Genomic DNA, 21,045 nt, shown 5'->3' on the forward strand with positions numbered 1-21,045 from the left:
TGGCTTCAAAGCCACCCCTCCACAATGGGATCAATGGGGACAGGGAGAAGATAAACACCAATTCTCCTAAAATCAGGAACTAGTTGCAATAATGAGGTGTTAAAGGAAGGTGAGCTTGAAAGCCTGGCCTCTGGCGGGGGGCCCGCGGGTGCTGTTTGCACCCCGTTGTGGTTGTTCCTTGGGTTTGGGCTTGGTTGCCAGGGAAGCCCAGGGTCAGGCTGAAAATCCCCAGGGATTCAGCATCCGGAGCCAGGGGAACAGCAGCCTTCACCTGGCAGAGGTGGGGAGGGAGAACCGAGACCACGATTCCCCAAGTGGCTCTTTAATCTTGTAGCTTCACAACAAGCGAGTGGTTAGAAATAAACAAACAGGTTTATGCTTAAACTGAAAAAAAAAAAAAAGGCAAAATAAAGGCAGCCCAGGACAAAGTCTAATAAAAAATAGCCAGAGGCAGGAGTGGCATAAGACAGTGAATGAAGGCAGGGGCTGTGATTCAAGGAGAAGGTAATCAAGACTTCTGCGACCCCAGAAGCCCTTGCCCCACCTGGCAAATACAGTTTAAGCAGCAAAGAGGCTCAGGTATTAAATGGCAGTTGCCAAGGAAGATGCAGCAGGGAACATCCCCAGAGGGGAAGGTGCCAAGGGTGAGCACGGGCATCAAAAACTGCAGGGGAGAAGACAGTCCAACACGTTCCTACTGGATCTGCTGCTGCCCAAAGCCTGAGCTCCTGGAGTCAGGTTATTTCCAGGGGATTTTCCTATGGAAGATCCAACGGGGATCATCCCAGCCCTTGTGGTTAGAGAGCAATGCCTGAAAAGGGACTGGAGGGAGAACAGGGAGGCTGAGAAATCAGGACACATGAAAGAAAAAAGTGGTGTTTGGCCGAGGGGCAGGAAATCTCCCTGGTGTGAGGTCTCCAGGGGCCTCAGCTCTGAACCAAGCAGGGGATGGAGGAAGAGCCAGGGCATGGGGACACACCGCTGTGCTTGGAGCCATGTAGCAGGCACCCAGCTGCGGGCAGCGGGGTTTTGAGCACACCTATGACATTTTGGGCTAACCCTGCTTCCTTCAATTTGGCACAGCAACCGAGTCAGGGCTGATCCATGGAGCAGACCCCAGGGAAGTGCCGACATCCCCTCCCAGGGGTGCCATTCCCAGCCCCCCAAAAGGGGCAACAACCTCATGGCCCATGGCGGGTTGTTCCCTGCAGCACCCGCTCCAGCAGCGCAGGGGGGACTGAGCTGACAACCCTTAAACTCAGCCCACGCAGGCAGCTGAGCTTACCTGAGCTGGAGCCACTGGGTGCATCACAGGAGGAAGGGCAAAGGGCTTTATGTCTGTCCGTAACTGTGGGTGCAAGGCAGCATCCCCTTGTCCCTTAGGGCTCCCAGCCCACCCCGGGCAGTGCTGTACGCCCTCGCCCAGGCCCGGGAGCGGCTGGAAGCCCCTGCTGCAGCCCCCAGCAAAGCCACAACCCGCAGTGCCCCTGTGTGGGCTGCACACCGCATAGCACGGCCCAGACCCTCCAGTCCCCTTCTGCAACCCCCCGGACACCGGCGACCATGGCCACACAGCCTCAGAGCCCCCCATGCCATGCACCCCTGCGCCTCCCCCAGCCAGTGCACGGGGAGAGGTCTCCGGCTTCAAACCCCACCACCCGGATGGCCGTGCCGGGAGCTTGGGTGCTCATGTGCCCCATATCCCGGTGTGCTCCGGTCCCCGTGGGGTGAGGGCAGAAAGAGAGGGGGTTGGAGGGGAGATCTGGGGAAAGGCAATGTTGGGGAGACAAAGGGACCGTGAGTTACAGCCTGTGAGACACCCGAATGTGTTGGATGGGATGAAGCGGTGGCACCAGGCTGGGAGAGATGCCGGGAGCATCCCTTACCAGCAAGCCCTCGTGGAAAGTGGCGTTGCCTCCCGAAGGCAGGCGTGGAGCCCCTTCAGCACAAAAGCACGGGGTCGAGCTCAGCCCTTGGCATGAGCAAACCCATCTTTTCCCTGTGAGTAGCCTCAAAAATCCACACCTGAATTTTACAGCCCTGAGTGCATGTACAAGCAGGACCTGCAGCCTCCAGTAGCAAGGAGGAAAGAGGATGAGGATGGCTGGGAGGATGCTGCAGTGGCAGGGCTGGGCCAAAGGACCGTACGTACCGTTGTACACCAGCTCGGAGAATTTCAAGGCGAGCCCCTGCTTGATTTTCCGTACTTCCCGGTCCATGGTGAAGGCCTCGATATCTAAATGCGCATGGTATAGGATCGTTCCCGCTGGGGTCTCATAGATACCTAGCCATTTTTCCAGGCAGGGGGAAAAACAGAAAAAGAGAGAGAGACGAATGAGACCAAAACTGTCAGCAAATGACAAAAAATAATGATTTGGCTGACAGAAGGAGCTGTGGTCGAGCGCATTCAGTCCCAGCTTGCTGTAAAATGCATCTGTCATTATATTCATGCTGGGGCCGAGACAGTCCACTCCGCACCTTGCGGAGAAAATTTCTAGATTCCCCTCTTTGAAGAGGCACTCTGACGAGGCTAAATGACAGGGTTTGGGAACCGATCCCCCCACCGATCCGTGCCCAACGGTCTGCGGCTGAAAACCTGTAATTAAAGGAACGACGCGGGGCACAGGCACGGGGAGCAGAGGGCCTGAAATACCCTCCTCTCCCCTCGGCTGTCGAGAAAGAGCCCCCTGCATCCGCTGCGAAGCAATGAGGCTACCTGGGGGCTGGGAGGGCAACCTCATTTGGGGCTGGCAGGCCCCCCCGCAGTCCCTTCCCGCCTGCTCCCCCACTGCATGAGGCCTGGGGATGGAGGGATGCTTAATTATTTTGGCAATGGGGGCTAACGCTGCGAGCTGCTCCCTTTGTTCCAGCCACTCGGGGCTTATTTGCCACATAACATGTTTACTTGGTGTTTAAATATGAGGGTGGCCATGCAGTGCTCTGCTCCAGGTTGGACACGGGTGGAAAGCTTGTGGAGGAAAGGCTGCAAACGTGTGGCAGGCAGGGCTGTAACCTGCCCCTGGCCAGAGCTGCTCCACCAGCACATCCCTGTCCCCTGCCCCCTGCCCACCTGCCCTTGGGTTTGGTCCCCTCCCAGTGCCAGGCATCTGTGCTATGGCATGGCCATAGGAATGGCAAAGGGCACCCACGCGTTGGGTTTTGCTGGCATACAAAGAAACCCCATAGGAAACTGTCCCTGCAGAAGGACACGTCCCCAGCCAGCCCCAGTCCCAGCGTACAGTAAGGGGAGCACACAGAGCTGTCATGGGGGCTCAAACCTGCACCGGGCTCTGCCCACTCAGTGCCCTGGAGTGTGGCAAAGGCTCAAGTGGGGTCTCATCTGAGGGTGGCCGCAGGTCCCACCGACATGGCAGGAGCCCTATCTACCACAGCAACCAAAGCCACTTCCATCAAACTTCATCCCTACCAGGAGCTCAGCATCCTATAGGAACGGGACAGGTCTCTGTCCCAAAGAAGAGCCACCCTCTCCTCTCAGGCCACCCCAGGATGTTGCAGCCTGGTCCCTGGGGGCAGGTCACAGAGTGCTCACCAAGCACCCACCCCCGCGGGGCTGCACGAGGAGGCAGCGAGTTAACACCACAAACCAGCCGTCCCCGTGGCCACGACGGTGGCACAGGGGCACAGAGGGCTGCTCTATGCCCCCTCCAGCCCCCGACTGCAAAGCGAACACAATCAACATTCCCTCTCCTTCCCCTTAGGAATTGTTAAAGCCAATCTGGGCTGACCAAAGGTTTGTATCTTGGTGCCCACCTCCTGCCCGTCTGCTTGCATCCCTGCCCGTCCCGTTTGACCTGATGCTAGAGGACCAGGAATGGGAGCGTGACAGCCGGGGCAGAGGGGAGGGGGGCTGACAGCCGTGCTCCCAGCCTCACCGTGGAGGAGACAAGAGACACCTTCAAAGTGACACTCGCAGCGTCTTCAAGTGTCTATTTTCATCTCCCCGTGTTTACAGGAAAAAGACAGAGGTGTCAGCACTGCAGCCTTGCAAAGCTTCAATCACCCCGTAATTACCACTGGGGAAGGGGGGGGACCGGAGCCCGGGGGGGCGCATAGGGGTGGGCAACCAAGGAGACAGCTGCCACTGCTTAAAATTTTCTAATTTGTAACCTTGGCTGTCAGTTCACCTCCATCCAAGCAATTTTGCTGTGCTGAGTGGGGGCTGTCACTCCCAACAGCATCTGCGGGACAGGAAGGGATGTGGTGGCTTCCCAAGGGGAAGGGGAGGGCGATGCTGCCCATGGGAAGATGCTGCCCAAATTTCCACTGCTGGTCCAGGGCTGAGGCTGAGTGTGGCCTGGTATGGGTTCATCACAGGGAAGGGGTTTTCCACTTTCCTCTTCCATCTGCTCAGCATATTGAGGGGAGGAAAAGGGAAAAGGAAAGAGGAAAGAGGAAAAGCCCCAGCCAAAGGCAGCGCTCGGCTCTTTTGGCAGCAGCCGTCCCCTCCTTCCCACTTTCTCCCCACTGATTTCATTTACTTCACTTAATTAGTCCCCCTTCGGAGTTAAAAAGATAATTTGATAATGAGGATGTGAAAAGGCAGTAGGGGCAGGGCCAGACTCCTGTTCACAGCCAAGACCCACTAGCTGAGCCATGCCCCCCCAGCCGGCTGCAGTGCTGCTCCCCAGCACCCCATAATTACCAACCCTTCTCCCACTAAAACAAATATGGCAAAATCAAGTTAATAGGGTTTAAAAGGCTGGCGCGGGCACGCTCAGCTCACCCCTTGCCCATTAGGCCTTAACAAAGGTCACTTAGGAGCTTAGTAAAAATCAATGCAAATGAATTTTAATCTTCCCCGACTCCCTGGGACCCAGAGGTGAGGGAGAGGAGGCACCTGGCGGGAGCCTTCGCTGCCACCTCAGCAGCTGTGGAGGGCTCTTGCTGTGCTGCTGACTGCCCATACCTCAGTTTCCCCTGCAGAGTGGGGGTCCCTGGGGAGAAGGAGTCCCTGTGCTGCCCCGAGGAGCCCCGAGATGGTGGGAGCAAACAGCCATGGCACACTGCTGGGATTTAAGGGAGCATCTCCTCCCCCATGCGAGCCAGGGCCCATCTCCTCTCCTGTTGACCCTAACCCTAGTTAGGGTCCAAAATGCTACTGCAGAGCAATGGCGGGGCCACCCTGAGCTGCCTTGCACCCCAAAACCCTCAGGGGAGGCAGGTACTGGCAGCACTCTCCTGCTCCAGCCCCCTCCCATCCCAGCTCTCTGTCTCTCCTGCAGGGCATCTCTCAGAGCAGATTTCAGAGAGGTTTCTGCTAACCCCAAGGAGCAAAACCAGGGGCAGGATCCTGCTCAAAGCAAGGGGGAAATCCCACCACCAAGGTCTTGTCCCCAGGATGTGCGCACCCCTGCTGTCCCCAGAAAACCCGGTCCTCCCGCATCTGCCGGCACACAAACATGCAGCGATGGCTTCGCAATGTCATGCAGGAGACAGACATGGCAGTTAAATGGGGTTTAGAGAAATTATTAAATGCTGGAAGGGTCACTAGAATGTGTCAGTGGCTTTTAAAAAAAAAAAAAAGATTTTGACAAATTACTCAGCATCCTGCATGCAAATGTGCAGGCTGGTGCGTGCGGTTTGGGGTTTGGGGATTTCTTTTTTTTCCTTCTTTCAGTTTTAATACGATTATTCAAACTCAGATCAGATGATTTGGGGTTTTGTTTCTTGCCTTTTGCGGCTGATGCTCTTGCAAAGGGGCTGGTTGCCTGCAGTGGGGAGGGAGACCGCAGGCTGAGTCTTATCAAAATATTTATTGATGCCCTGCACGAAGGGCAAGTTTAAAGAAAGGGAGCATCTAATTAGGTATTAACGAGATTTAAAACAGAAGAGCAGGGGCAAGGAGATGGATAATGATTATGAGCCCTCTCGTTACTTAGTTCTGCACGGAGCAGCTCACTGCCTCCAGAGAATTCCAATGAAGCTGATTCTAATGGATGATCAATACTAAGAGTCACAGCCTCAAAAACACATAGATAAATCAAAGAATTGGCTTTACAAAAAACTTCAGTGGCTTGCACCAGCCTTCTGTGCTTTGTATCTGTGTTGTACAGCCTTGCACTCCCCAGGGCCTCCCATAAGCATCTTTCCACACAAGCCCACAGCTTGGCATTTTTCCCATTGGAAATAGGTCTTGCCCAAGACCCGGGGTCCCCAGTGGCACTGGGACCCCAGGGCTGGTGCAAACAGTCGCACTGGCAGCAAGCAGGCAGCTGCCTTCATTAGAGGCCAGTAAGAATCCCTATCACAGGGAAATCTCAGTCAAAAGCTGATGAGAAGGGAATGGTTGAGGGCTGCTGGCATGGTCTGAGCCAGAGCACACCAGCAGTGCTGAGCAGCCGCCACGTCCCACCAGGGTATTCCCTTTTTTTGCTGTTTTTAGGGCAGGGACAGCACCGCCGGCCTGCGGGCACTCACCTCTGGACTTCATCCCGACAAAGCGGTTCTCCACGATGTCAATGCGCCCGACGCCGTGCTTGCCCCTGCGGAGGAGAAGGGAGGTTGCAGCAGCCCCAGCCCCACAGCAGGACACAGGCAGCTGCAAGAGGAGGGTTGGGGGGCGACAATGGGGAGCAAACCCCAAATGACAGCGTGACCAGCCCCTGAGCAGCACTGGTGACCATTGGTAGCGAGCCCCGGACACGATGGGTGACAACGAGATGGATTTTCGATCCTTTTCCCCTCCTTTTTGCCATGCCACCAGCCTCTCCATCCTCGCTCGCTGCTGGGGCTGGCACTGCTGCAGGCAGCTGTGGCACTTGGGCCACTGGAAAATAAACAGGGCGAGGGGACAGGACATGTCGTAGCTGTATTCCTGATGGCCGAAGTAATTTTAAAAACCACTTAGTTAACATTTAAAAAGAGAACTGCATGGAAAAGTTCATTCCCATTCAGCACTAAGGAAATAAAGGCAGAGGCACAAAGGAGGATGGCCTGGGAGGCACTTGGCGCAGGGTGGGAGGAGTAGGTGCCCTCATGGGTGCTGCTGTATTTTTGGGCAAGCCCCTGGGGATGGCTCTGGCCTGGCAGCAGCAGAAACCAAGCAAGGGGTGGCATGGGGCAGAAAACCCCAAAGGAGCTGCTGCTGCAGAGACCGGGAAGACAGGGCAATAGGCCCAGCCAGCACATCTCCATGCCTCAAAAAAGTCAGTTCTCCACCCAAAAGGGACACTGAGCCCACTCGGGCAGGCGGGATGAGGCAATGCTGCCTGGGACGCAGAAGCTGGGGGTCAGGGCTGAGCTGGGGGCAGGGGCAAAGGGTGCCCTGCAGGCAAGGGGTGCTCCAGGGCTGAGCCCCCCGCCACAGGCAGGGCAGCCCTCACTGGGAGCATAAACATTAAGTACCCCCATGCTCCTGGCCTCAGCGCCCAGCTCTGCTTGCTGGCATGAATGGCACAACCGGGACCCAGCTGGGACCCGACTGGGGCCACCCCATCCTCACGCTGCTGACCCACCATCCCTGGGCTCACGGGGACGTGCCTGCCCAAGCACACCGCTTCCACCCCCCCGGGGACCCTGCCCTCCTCCGCGCTGCCAGCCGGCGGGCAGGTGGCAGGGGACAGCGTCGCACTCACGCCACGTCGTTCAGGTACACAAAGAGCTCCAGGGCCGAGCAACGAGTGGCTCCGTCCCCGACGTTGGTGACCTTCACGGGGACACCTGCGGAGGCGGGGAGGGAGGACGGGCAGGATCAGCCGGTGTCAGGATCCCCCCGGAACATCACCCCACGGGCGTTAAATAGATGTGACAGATATGAACTCTAAATAACTTCTTAAAAAGGCATATCCAAGCTGGTGCGGGGGGGAGGCGAGGGGAGGGGGACCCACCTCGGGAGAGAAGTGAAATAAATAAATAAAAAGGGCCATAAAAACGTCCCCCTCCTGCTTTTCCCCTCTCCTCTCCCTCTCTCTTTTTTAGGGCCTGTGAAATTGCAACCAGGCCCTTAACTAATTGAATTTCACGCTCGGCAATTGTCTTACGGCGCAGCACCTTCTGTCCCACCAGCCCCTGCCGTGGGGGGGGGACTGACAAATGTGTCCCCCACCCTGCCAGCACGGGGGGTGTCTGGGGGGGACCCCCACACCGGGGCACGGCAGCTCGCACACGCACCCCGCGGCGGGGCGCTCCCCGCCATGAATTAATTATTGCACCTTTTTTTTTTTTTTTTTTTCCCTTTTTCCTCTTTTTCCCTTATATTTTTTTTAAGGGCGCTGGGCAGGAGCGGGGCAGGCGGGAGGGGGGATGCTGAATAGAAAGAGGCATTTTTCTTTAGCGGTGTGAAATGAGCAATAAATGTATTAGGAAGCTGACAAGGGGGCTGCAGGGCCCACAAAGAAAAGCAGTGCGGAGTTGGAGGCTAATCCCCCCTCCATCTGCCCTCCTCATTACCATTTAACGCACTATCAGTTGCCAATCAGCCTCAATGCCTCCCTTTCTAGTCTTTATTACGGAGGCGCCCGCAAGAGCCCTGTCTAGTGATGGGGGCTGTCAGCTCCCCCCCCCCCCCCCCCCTAAACCCCCTATTTTCCAGGGGTTTATAAACTCAGTTGTAAATTGCTATTAAATGTAACTCGCGGCAATAATGAACCTTAAGCTGCTTCTCGGCGCGGGCCCCCCCCTCTGCGCCCTCCCCTCGCCCCGGCTCTTTCTATTCGCATCCTCCGCCGGGGTATTGGCCAGGGTCCGCTCGGCAGAGAGCCGACGTTGTCGGGGCCGTTGTTGGCGAAAGCTGCTTAGCTTTTAAAATAGTTAATAATTAGATTAAAACTTCAAATAAATTAACTAGGGGCTGAATGGGCTGCTGGGAGGGGGGCTGCTCCTTGCAGGGGGATCATTATAATGGAGCAGGGATGCTGGCAGCAGGGAGGGGGTGCCCCCTCCTAGCGGGGTCTCCCCAGCCCGGGCTGGGCTTGCTGCTTCTGCCAGGATGGATGGTGGCATGGGGATGCCCATGGCTGGCGGAGGTGTGAGATGCTGCCCCGTGTCCCCTCGCTGGGTGATGACAGCGGGGCTGGGCTCCATCGTGCATCCCCAAACCCTGCTGGAGGATCTCCCCAGCTGTGACACTGGCCAGGGCCACCTGTGTGTCCCCAGGGCCAACTGCGTGCCACCCTGCAGGAGGGACCCCACGCCCACCGCACCTCAGTGCCTGGGGTGGGGGCTCAGACCCCTCTCTGCTATCAGGGGGTTCCCAGCGAGGCCCCCAAAACATACCCAGACCCTCTGCACACCTCAAAGAGCCCCAATGTGCTGCAAGCGCCCTCCCAAGCTGTGATGCCATGAGTCGGGGCTCACCCCACCTGCCCCAGGGATGCTCCCAGCCCCCCTGGTCTTGGCTGGGGAGTGGGGTTCAGCTTTGAGAGGCTGGCTGTGAGGAGGCGCTTACCCCGCTCAAACTCGATCTCCAGCACATCTGGGGTATCAGGTGAGGTGGCCGGATCACGGGTCTTCGTGTAGAGCCCGGGGGGGGCCTGATTCTGCCCAAGAGGGAAGAGAGGAGGGACAGTCAGTGGCATTGGCATGGCCAACACTGCCGGCGGCCCTGACCCCAGCACGTGTCCCCCATCCCTGATGTGCATCCCACACCCCCGGCACACCTCACCCCAATGCGCAGGGCCGGCACAGCACAGCACCGGTGCTTACCGGGCCCCGGGAACAAAGGGGTTGGAAGAATCAGCCAATTTTTCGCCTCAACTTGATCTCATCTTTTCCTCCGACGCCCCCACAGCCGGAGGCAGGATGGCTGCGGAGAAGCAAGTCAGGCAGGGAAAAGCGGGACGATGGCAGCGAGCGGCAGGGCGGGCGCCCACATGTCCCCACGCCACGGACGGGCTTATTCGGTGATGACCGAAAAAACTAATGAGGAGGCCTGACCCCAGCAGGTGCTCCAGGCGCACCGGCTCTTTCATGGTGTCCCCGGGGTTAATACACACGGGGGAAAATAGAGGAACAAAGCAAAAACCCATTTCAGAGCACATCAACCTTTATGTATATATTTTTTTTTTCTAGATTTATAGGAAAGAGGCATCTTATCTCCGTCAGAGCCAGGCCACCGGAGGCTCAGGCGCCAACGATGAATTGCTGCAATTGAAGAGCGTGCCAGAGGGGGGGGAATATAATAATAATAAAAAAAAAAGCTTTCCATCCCAGAGAGCAAATGCTTTGCAATTTCGTGTGCCCCCTCGGCACAACGCAGCTGTGTGCACTGGCCCCAAAATACTCTCGGACCGGTGTTTGCAAACTCTTGTCTCTAAAGGGACCCCCCACCCAGCCGCAGCTCCGGGAGGTGGAGAGGAGGGAAACTGAGGCACAGAGGGGTGGAAAGGCAGGCAGCGCCGAGCAATTGAAACCCACAGCTGGGCTGGGCCAAAGCTGTCCTGGGCTGGCATCGGAGGGAACATCGCCAAGGAGCCTCCAGCTGAAGAGCCCCCACGATGTAAAACCCCGTCTGCCAGCAGCTCAGGTGGAGTTTCTCCAAACTGAGCTGCTCCTGCAAATGTTTTAAGGGGTGGTAAGCTGGTATTTCCCCATAAAACCGGGCTGGTGAGAGCTGGGGGTCTGGGCATCCCTGGGCAGTGGGGCCCTGCCTGCGCCACCCCTCCCCAGCCCGGCCCACAATCCCTCTGCTTCTCCTCTCCTTTTTAAAGCACAGCTTTTCTTTTGCTCATTTTCCTCCCTCCGCCTTTCCAGCAAGGGAAGAAGCACGAGGTAGAAAGCAAGTTTAAAAAAAACCAAAATAAACAAAAAAGCAGAAACAATTGCTTTAAAAAAATTTTTTAGCTTTTTTTTTTAAGGGACAATTAGTTTCTCTGCAGAAGTTTTCATCTAAATTTTTTAAAGATGGGAAATAAGCCTTTTAGTGAAAACTACCTCTTTTTTTGGTCCATCAAATAGCAACAGCCACTCACTGCCAGCACCTGAGGGCTGCTCACCCAGCCGTGAGCATCCCTGCCATCCCCTCCACACCGGGGAACCCCTCTCGCCTCACCCCAAATCCCAGGGAGCACGTCCCTGGTGGCAACCACAGCCAAGTCCTGGGAATACAGACATAACCACCCCAGCACATGCTCCAGCAAAACCACCCTCAGGTTCCTATTTTATCTCATTTTTGCCCATTTTCCTTGTTTTAAACACGAGGCACTCACACACACGCCTCCCCTGTGCACACACACGCACAAATTACACGGGCTGCGGATTTCAATTTTACATCATCTGGCCTTTCCTAGCCCTGATCACACTTATTAACTAGACAAACCCGTGAGAGATGATGAAAAACTTTGAGTTCAAAAGGAAAGACGGGGGGGTGGGAGGGGAAAAAAATACTGGAAAGTATTAAAAACTCTTTACTAAACATTGGAAGTCAAAGTCAGGTAGTTTCCAATTTTCTGAGCCAACTATGAAAACCCCTATTAAACAAAATAACTAAATAGAAATAAAAGTGACATTTGGCTTGCATTCCACCATTACGGTGTGAGTCTGTCCTCTTTTTATTCTCTCTCCTAAAAGCACAGTTCAAATGACAAATAGTTTGTTGCAGTGTATCAATGCCTCCTATTTATCCCTCCCCGCAGGGGGGCTAGTCCTGCAATGTCATCTTTAAAGGGGAGAGAGGAAAAAAAAAAAAAAAAGGAGAAAAAAAAAAAAGGAAGAGTGTGTGGAAAGGGAGAGAGGGAGGGGGGAAGAAAGAAGCAAGAAAAACGGGGCAAGAAGAGAAGAAATTGGAAGCAAATGGTCCATGAAGTAAACCATGATGCAGAGCTATCGATGCCGCAAATGGTTTATTCATCCGGCTGATATTGTTGTGCCCGGGACTGAATGAACTCTTTCAGAGTGCCATATGAAGTTAAAGCAAGTAAATTTCTATCTTTCTCCGCATTAGCTGCCTCATTGCCCTTCAATCGGGCCTCACAGAGGCAGAAAATAGCTCAACCATCTGCTTTCAAATCCCTAGGTTTGGCAGGTCCTGGGGGTTTGGGGAGGGGAGCCCGCCGTGCCTGGCACCCCGGATCCTGCCGTAGCCGCCCCGGTGCCCGGCACCGCTTCCCGGGCTGGGGAAGGGGACAGTGGTGACACCGCGCTCCAGGAAGCCACCTCCCAGCACCGGCAGAGGGAGAGAGGTGCCCGAGCGGAGGATGCTCAGGGATGGGGTCGCTGCTCTGGTCTCTGCTAACTGGCCCCATTTTCTGAGCTGGCTTTGGGAAGAAAGCAGGCTTGGCAGAGCCTCGGGACCAGGGATCTTCTCCAAGGGTAGAAATGCTGGGTGTGGAGGGGTGGGTCAGGATGGGCGCACTGGGAAGGGCGCAAGTCTGTCCCTTGCTAGCTCCAGCTAGAGGCATGAAAACCCATCCCTATGCCAACCACTCTCCTGGAGGAGGAGATCCCCTGAAGGCCTGGCTTTGCAAAGCCTGACCTACAGGCACCCCCCTGGAGGGCACCAACGGGGGACTGGGACCCTCTATCCACCTTCCTCTTCCTCTCGCCCCTGCTGGAGGCACGCGCCAGCCTAGCCGCAGTGAGCCGGCCGCGGGCTGCTGAGCTCCAGCTGGATCCTCTCCCTCTCTGCCTGCCTCCCCCTCCTCTCCCCAGATTGTCTAATTACCGCTGATGGATAGTTTAAGTAGCCGCGGAGTGTTGCGACCTGCTGGAGCATGAACAGTGCAGGCAGGGGCCAGCAGGCAGCCGGACCACAAGCACTGCTTGGAGGCAGCCGGGGCCAGATCCACGCCTCCGGAGCAAAGTGCCGTGCTCACTAGGAGCACTCGGTTGCAGCATCCGCCACCACCGGGCTCTTGGCCCCAACAGCTGGTGGTCCCATGGGTGCCCTTGAGGTCTCCGAGCACCACCCTACGTAAGGGGAGCTGTTACCCTGTTTGCCCCAGGGTAGTGGGGATGGGAAGGCAAGGAGGGCTGGGCGAGCTGCAGGCATGGGCAGGGGACCCGAGCTGCAAGGGCCAGCCTGGACCTCCATCACCCGCCACCAGCCCCTGCTCTCCCACCAGCACCTCATCTGTCTAATCGATCCTTTATTGCTGCCCCGCGACATCACCCCCTCCGGTGTCACCCTGCAATGGTCCCTTCCTCTATTCACGCCAGCAGCAATTAACGTGCCGGGAGAGGCAGAGGGGCCGGGGCGGGCGGCAGGGCCTCCCCGCCACACACGGCCTGCCGTGAAATTTCCAATTAGGCTGCAAATACACGAGACGCCCTCGGCCCTGTGGCTGCCATGCCGGCAGGGTGGCCGTGATCGATTACCTTGGGGTTCTCCAGGATCCCGGCTTCATAGCTGTGGCAGGCAGGGAAGGAGAGAGAAGTCACTGCAGCACCTGTAACCTGCAACCTCAAAACCCAGCGGGATAACCCCCCCCACTCCCACCACCTCATGAGGTCAGGCATAAATCCATGTTATGGATCTCCAGGGGCTTTTAGCAGCAATCCTACAAGGAGCACCAGGCTTGGGAGAGCCCAGCAGATGGATGCTGCCATGTGAGACATGGACAACCGGGCAGAAAGGGAGGCTGGAGGTTTTGAGGTCACCCTTGGCCAGCACATGGTGGGGCAGCCTGGGACTCTGGAAATGGGAAGGGCTGCCCTGACCACACAGGACAGGGGGATTGGGGCCCCAGGGTCTGGGTCCTCGCCCCATGGGAGCTCCCTGCCTGCTTGGCCTCTCACCTGATGTGCATGAGGTTTTCGTCCATGCTCCAGGGTGTCTGGGGCGTCACAGGCACCGGGATCGCGTGTTTCTGCCAAGAGAAGGGAAATGGCACTGAGCGAGCCCATGGGGAGAGCCAGCCCCCACCGGCTCTGGTTCCTGCCAGGATCAGCCCGACAGCGCACAGATACAACCCACGGCCACTAGCAAGGTGGCACGGAGCAAGGCGGACACCTGTGTCCCTGACCCTGGGCAACATCAGCTCCCACCACACAGGTCACCTTGATGGGGACATCAGGGACACAGTGTGGCTGGGAGGAGAACGGCTGCCCCAGCCCTGCCACGAGCTGAGACAGAGCCCCTGAGCACCCCGATGTGATGGAGACGTCGGCACGGACGTTACGTGGTGCATTCCCCCAGCTTAGCTCCTCACCAAAGGGAGGTGACACACTGACAGAAATCCCCATAACCACAACACGCTCTCCAGCCCTATCAGGGCTGATGCTCTGCCACGAGGGGACAGCCCACATGTCCCCGCAGCCTCGTGCAACCACGTGGCGATGCAGACACATGGCACACGGGGCAGCAGGCATTCCCCCCGAGCCCAGACAGCCCGAGCACGCTGTGCCCAGGGACGCGCAGCCCCGCACCGGCTGCCCCCCCGGCGCAGCGCACAGCGCCAAGCCCAGCTCCCTAACAAGGTCACCGGCGCGCTCAATTATCTGCTGACATTTCAATGGGGGAAATTGCCTGTGAAGACGAGGTGAATACACGGGGGAATTAGCGGGAGAGGCGTCGGCGGCAAGCTAACAACTGGAGCCAGCAGGGACGTCGCCCACCCTGCTGGCATGCCGAGCCGCGATGTCCTGGCTGCAGGATGGCCGTGGCAAGCCAGGGCTGGAGGCAGCAGCGGCTGTGGGCTCCCACCGTGCCTCGGCATGTTTGTACAGCCCACACATCGGCAGGCAGCTCTGCCATTTCAGTGTCACCACAGCAGGGTGACACTTGGCCAGAAAGAGAGGAGCAGGGGCTGAGCAGAAGCTTCTTGTTTGCTGGGAAGAGGGGAAGGAAACACTCATGCACGTTCAATCACCATCCTCAGCGCATCACCTGAGAGCACACCAAGGTCCTGAGATAATTCCTAAGGCTGCAGAGGGACTAACTCAGCCCTGCTCCCAGTGAACATTGCCCCAGGCACGCTTCTGGCGTGGGACCACTACCAGGACCCCCATCCCAGGCTTTGGAAGTGGGTGCTGGGCAGCCCTCGCCTCCTCAACCCAGGCCCCTCTGCAGGGCTGCCGGGCACAGGGTGCTCTCCTGCCTGCAGACCTTGGCACAGAGCAGCCAGGGCACGTCTATGCTTCACACAGGCTCCATAACACAAGCTTGGGCTTGCTGGGAGGGCAAAACGCTGCCTGCTAGGTGCAAGTGCTGGGGATCACCTGGCTTCTCGAGGAAAGAGCGAGAAGACACCTCTCCCTGCCCCATTCCTTGGATAGATGGAGCTGCAGGTGCCTCCCAACTCCCTAAAGCCCCCCTGAATAATGCTAGGGGAGACCAAGGGCTGGGAGACAGACCTCAACCCTGCCTGGGGTCAGGCCATGCTCCCATCAGCCCCATCCCCTTGTCCTCATCCCAGTGCCCTCATGAATGTTGGCAGAGGAGGTTTCACCTTAGTTAAAAGCCAAGCAATTAATGCTGAGTGCTGTTTCCCCTGATGGACCGCACTTAGCAGTGTGGGGCTGGGGGGCTGTGCCCTCTGACAGGCCCCCACCCCGCCATCGGTCACACCCATCCCACCCAGGATGTATAAATGCTTCTTTCAGACCCAAATACCCACCAATCACGAGCTACGAGCCCCAGCTGTTTTATGTTCCCAGCCAGCCCTCTCCTTTCTCTGCCTCCCCCTGGCAGCCGGGGAAGCCTGCGCTCCCCAGTCCATCCTCATCCTACATTATCCCTTCAAAGGGGATCCTCCAAGTCCAGACGCACATACCAACAACCGTCAAGCCCAGGTTGCCTCGGCCGGGTCCAAACATGCCACAACCAAGGAGAGATCTCCTTTTCAGGGCACAACCCTGATGAGATCCGACCTGCTTGGCTCTGCCTGAGGCAACGATTCGTCCTGGAGCAGCATCCAGGAGAGCCTCACCTTGCTCATTAATGTGTTTCAGCCTCGGCTGGTTGTGGGGACGAAGCGGCTGCTGGAGCAGCTTGCTGCGGGAGCAAGAGTGGCTCCAGCACCTGGGCAGCAAATCTATGGCAAGAGCTGCGCCGCAGCAGCACGCATCCCCACTTTCCCCAAACATCATTGCGTTGTAACTCCCCGAGGGCCAAGGCGAGCACATCCAAGTACTGAAAGGCCCTGGCCACGCATGTCCCTCTCTTGAGCAGGAAAAAGAAGGGAACCCTCTTTTTTCAATGCCAAATGTAACCAGAGACCAAGAGGCACTACAAACCCTCAACCCCAACCATTCCTCTTTGAATGGAGCCCCAATCCATTTCATTTCCCTTTTTCCCCCCTTCCAAACAAAAAAAACCCCACCCAAACAAAACCCCCAAACCCAAAACACATGTTCCATTTTCCATATAATAAAACCGTAGCACTCTTAATAACTCCCCTATTTGACAATTTGTTTGGCAACATATGGAAAGCTCTCGTAAACTCGCCCCTTCATAATACAACGGCAGATGGCAAACACAATCCTCAACACGCTGCTCTCAGCAGCCCTAATGGGCTCGGAGGGCTCCTCGCCCCGCTCTGCATCCCTCCGGCTCTGCACCTCGCCTTCCCAGAGATTACCCATGCAGCTTTGACGGCAGCTATTTAAAAACTGAAGCAATTTTCTGGTTTATGCACAGAGCTGCTTTTTCCCTTTTGATTGATTGAGCCGAGTTGTCAAGCATTTCCATGAAGTCGCTAAAAAAGAAAGGTACCCTGGTGGGCACATAAAAACCTGATGCAAAACTTCTAATATGTTTTATTGCAACTTGTACTTCAAAAAGGAAGGGACAACAAAGGCAAGCGTATTTGCTTTGTCTGTTAGGCAAGTCAGGTAGCTGGGACCCATTTCCTTGGAAAGCGGGTTACAATTAATAGCCAGGTAATTATGGGGCTTTTAGAAAGGAGAGAGAAAAAAAAATAGAGGGAAAAGAAATAAAACCCTGACCAGAAGGTTCCAGCGTGGTGCTGCAGGGGTGTCATGCAGGGTTGCTGCTGTCGCCACCTGCAAAGCCACGGTGAGCATCCTGCAGCTGCCCCGAGCATCCCACAGCCACCCCACGCCAGTTCCTACCTTGGCATAGTCCATCAGCTCACAGCGCCCGGGGAAGCGCTGGTAAAACTCGGGCAGCCTCCACGGCGCGATGACCTGGCAGGAGGGCAGGAGCATGAGACGAGAAGCCCCTGGCTCCCTGGCAGCCCCTGTATACCCCTCAGCACCCCCCTGGGCTCCCTGCAGAAGAGGGCTCCTGGCAGCCCTGGGGAGCCAGGACCCATGGGGTGTTGGCCCTCCAGCTGAAATTTAATCTCCCTGCACAAGGGTGGAGTAACCCAAACCCCTGACCCCTAACAAGGCACTGGATCCAAGGAGGAAACAGGCATCGATTATCTGGCAGCTGCCCTGGTACTGTTTCCTCCATGGCCTTGTAGTGTTTGGGATAAAAATAGGTCAATTAAGGATCATTACAGCCCCCTCAAATGCCAAAACGTCGCTTCATGCAGCTGGCAGCTTGTTAAAACGAGGCACGTCTGCTCACATTGGTGTTAAAATAGAATTCCCATCAGCTGGGGAGGGGGCGAGGAGCCCGGCGGTGGGGCCCCAGGGGACAATTCTGCTTGTCTTACCTTGATCTTAGGACACAGAGCATAGCAGGTGAGCTCGAACCGGACCTGGTCGTTGCCCTGAAACACGAATGGGAGACACTGAGGGGTCACCCTGCACTGGGGCAGGCTGGGAGGCGGGTGCCCCCCACCCTGATCCCACTGATGGGGGACAGGGCCTTGTCCCTGGACCAGCTCGCCCAGGGCCATACAGCATCCTCAGGAGAGGAACGTGGCCTGGCAGGGGTTTGGATCTGGGGAGAGAAACTGTAAAATTGGTGGGAACGATTAAGATAAAAAGGAAGGAGCATTAAAAGTGCAGATGACAAAACAGCAGCTCCCAGCTGTGCCATAGCCCCATGGCTTTGTCCAGGGAGCTGGGAGGCTCAGCACCTGCTGGGTGCTGGGAGAGCACATGTGTGGCAGTGCACATGTGTGTGACAGCACATGCGTGTGACAGCACATGCGTGCAGCCTCTGAGACGTGCTTGGCTGCAGTAGCAGCTCCCCTTGCAGTGCCAGAAATCTCAGGCATGGTGGGCAAGGACCCACCATTTCCTTGCTCCCGGCCGCTCTCCCTGCACAGAGACAGAACCAAAATCCCCCCAGTAAAGAGCTAGAGGGGACATGTCTCAGCGGCAGCCAGCACAGGACAGCCACTTGTCTTATGTCCATTGGGAAAAGCATCCCCGCACGTGGCCTGGGAGACCCTCGGCTGAGCACAGCAAATCCCTGTGAGAGTCACCAGCCAGGAGGGATGTCTGCTGACACTACCTGGGACTTCACAGACCGAGGCTCTCTGTGCAAGAGGGGGATCACATCTATTTTCCCAGTAATGCCGCTGGGATGGGATTGCTGGCAATTTTCACCAGAAAAGCAAGGCCTGAGGACCCATCTGTCTTCTCCGTTCCCCCAGCATAGAGGATGGCAGGAGAAGGTAATGGATGACAGGAACTGGGCTGGCTCTGTCCACTGGGGTCACTCCTGGTCCCTCTCCATGGCTGGTTTGAACCCAAACCCCACCTTTCCCAGTGCTCCTGATAGAATTGGGCACCAAGTGATCAAAACCCAGTGCAGCTCATTGACCTGGCTCTGAGCGAGCCCAGCTGACCCCAGGGTCACCCAAGAACCATGCTCTCCCCTGGGCTAAGAAGTCTAAAAACTGAACTAGTAGAAACCTGAATTTGGGTATTTTTCCCCTCACAGGCATCAGAGGACACATGGAGAGAAAGGACGAGGGGGGAGGAAGACCACAGTATCCAGGAGGATGCAGCAGCTCATAATTAAATAGCTCTGAACCTCCCTTTATCTTAATTGGCCCGTGCTGATGAGGTCCCACTAATGAGGCCAGGTAATCAGGAAGGGGCAAGGAGCAAGCCTGGGAGTTATTAGCACTTCCAAGGGAATAGCACTCACCAAAGCCAATTTTCCACCAGTACCAAGGGGTGTAAGGGCCCTCCTCCCCTTCTCTTAGCCCCAGCTTGGAGGATACATTTACGGCTGGGCTGGGTAATCCCTGAGGACTATTACACGCAGGCGAGTACATCCACCAAAGCACTCATTTCCCTTACAGGCCCAAAACAAGTCCATCTGCTCCAGCAGTGGGGACACCGCAGATGGCCCGCATTTAAGAAGCCGTGGCCTCAGCCGGGGACGATATGCAGCCGGGTCGAGTTACCGCAGTTGGTCCCTGCCTGTGCCCACAGCTTAATGGCTTGGGGAGTGGGCAGAGCCCGGGGAGCAGCCAAGGGTGCCCCTGTGAGTGGGGACGGGCGGTGCCGGTGGTACCCAGGGGTGCAAGGGACATTGTTGCCTTAAGGGTGTGTTACTCCAGGGCACCCCTGAGCAGGGGCTTTCAAGAGGAGGCTGCTGGGGATGGGTGAGATGGACAGGTAAGGGGCGCAAACAACCCATCAGAGCAGGAGCAAGAGTTATTTCAGCCACGAAGCCCCCCAGCCCCATGGCTGCCCCTCTGCCCCATCTCCCCAGTTCCAGCATGTCCCTTGGATATCCCCTGGCTGTATCCAACATCCCCCTTCTAACAGGCTCCTCCACCATAGCCAGGGCCCCGCAAACCCAGCCCTCCAAACCCAGCCCCTTGCACTGAGACCCCTCCAGGTGGGTAACTCGCCTCTGCCCCTGAGCCAAGATGGGCATGGTCTACACTTCGGGTCCCTGCGGGACGGGGAGGACGAGGCACCTGGCGGGTGCTGTGTACAGGCACAGCACCTGAGGGCCCCACAGAGGCCTCTGGTGATGGTGCCACCCTGCCTCAGGGGTCCCCGCAGCGGGTTCTGCAGCGCGCAGGGAGGTGCTGGAGGTGCCAGGGGGCGGCCCACGGTCACGTCTCGCAGGTCCCACGCCTCCACCACGCTTCCCATGGAGGATTCCCCCTTCTGCGGGCAGGGGCTGGCCCCGAGCACCCATTCCACGGTCTCTGGCTGCCTCTAGTGGCAAAGGGTCCTCCCTGCGGCTGGCGGCGACGGGGACAGCCGGGGAGGGGACAGGGAGGGGGACAGCCGCACCCTCCCGGGGTGCCCCGAAACGCCCGAGGCGGTGCTGGCCCAGCCCCAGCCGGGTCCTGGCCCGGGCAGCCCCTGCCCGTAGCAGCCTTTAGAGAGCGGCTGCCGAAAGCGGGGGGGTTGGCTGTGACCCACGCCTGCCCAGCAGGGAGAGGGAACCGAAATCGGGCACAGGAATCCCAGAAGTGAGAAGGAAGTGTCGAAACACTTCCCCGTAGAGCACCCATAAAATGCCCTGTGCAGCATTCCTGGCACCTACAACTTGGCCGAGAGGCTGACTGGGTACCCCCCAGGCACCCCGTGCCATCCCCACTCTGGTGCCCCCGTCCTCCCTCACCTTGCCGGTGGCCCCATGGGAGACGTACTGGGCTCCCTCCCTCTGGGCAATCTCCACCAGCTTGCGGGCGATGCAGGGCCGTGCCAGCGCCGTGCCCAGCAGGTACCGGTCCTCGTAGAGAGCGTTGGCCTGCACCGCTGGCCAGATGAACTCCTCCACAAACTCCCTGCTGACGTCCTCGATGTAAACCTGCCAGGATGGAGGAAGCCCCATGATGGGAGGATGGCTGGCGGGGAGGATCCCAATCCTCTGCGGATCTGGGGATGGCATGATGGCATGGCAAAGGGTCCCTTCCCCTCCCCTTTCCTAGATACTGCTAAAAGGCTTTGGTGCAAAACCTCTGGAAAAGGGATTCCTCACTGGTGCTGCCCACTTAACTCCCCCCCCCGCCCCGGTGGCCCCAGACGCAGGGTGTGCAAGACCCCAGGGCTCAGCCCCACGGCAGGGAGCAGGGGGAGCTCAGAGGACCCTGGGCACCGGGAGGGAGGGACGCTGTTACCTTCTTGGCCCCCAGCGCCAGCGCTTTCTTTCGTGCTGCCTCAAAATCTTCTTTCTGCCCGATGTTGGCCTGAAAGGGGGGAAAAAACATAGACCGAATTTGAAAGGAGACTGCAACACCCAGCGCAAGCCCAGCCTGGCATGGGGCATCATGTGAGGCATGGCAGAGCCCTCACTGGCCAGGCTTGAGGCCC

General features: G+C 57.4%; 1 protein-coding gene across 3 annotated transcripts in view; it reads right to left on the minus strand.

The window, feature by feature from the left end:
* Positions 1-21,045, minus strand: part of ASS1 (argininosuccinate synthase 1) — a 29,267-nt gene that overhangs the window by 4,478 nt on the left and 3,744 nt on the right. For all 3 annotated transcript variants that reach the window (XM_064469002.1, XM_064469004.1, XM_064469003.1), the window contains 10 exons: positions 20,853-20,921; positions 20,354-20,542; positions 17,520-17,576; positions 16,969-17,043; positions 13,693-13,763; positions 13,273-13,303; positions 9,407-9,497; positions 7,596-7,680; positions 6,439-6,503; positions 2,153-2,284 (listed from right to left, as the gene is read on the minus strand). In XM_064469002.1, coding sequence (XP_064325072.1) covers positions 2,153-2,284; positions 6,439-6,503; positions 7,596-7,680; positions 9,407-9,497; positions 13,273-13,303; positions 13,693-13,763; positions 16,969-17,043; positions 17,520-17,576; positions 20,354-20,542; positions 20,853-20,921 — 865 coding nt within the window. The remainder of the gene's footprint in view (positions 1-2,152; positions 2,285-6,438; positions 6,504-7,595; positions 7,681-9,406; positions 9,498-13,272; positions 13,304-13,692; positions 13,764-16,968; positions 17,044-17,519; positions 17,577-20,353; positions 20,543-20,852; positions 20,922-21,045) is intronic.

This window comes from Phalacrocorax carbo, chromosome 18 (assembly GCF_963921805.1).
Source record: "Phalacrocorax carbo chromosome 18, bPhaCar2.1, whole genome shotgun sequence".
Classification (NCBI taxonomy): Eukaryota; Metazoa; Chordata; class Aves; order Suliformes; family Phalacrocoracidae; genus Phalacrocorax; species Phalacrocorax carbo.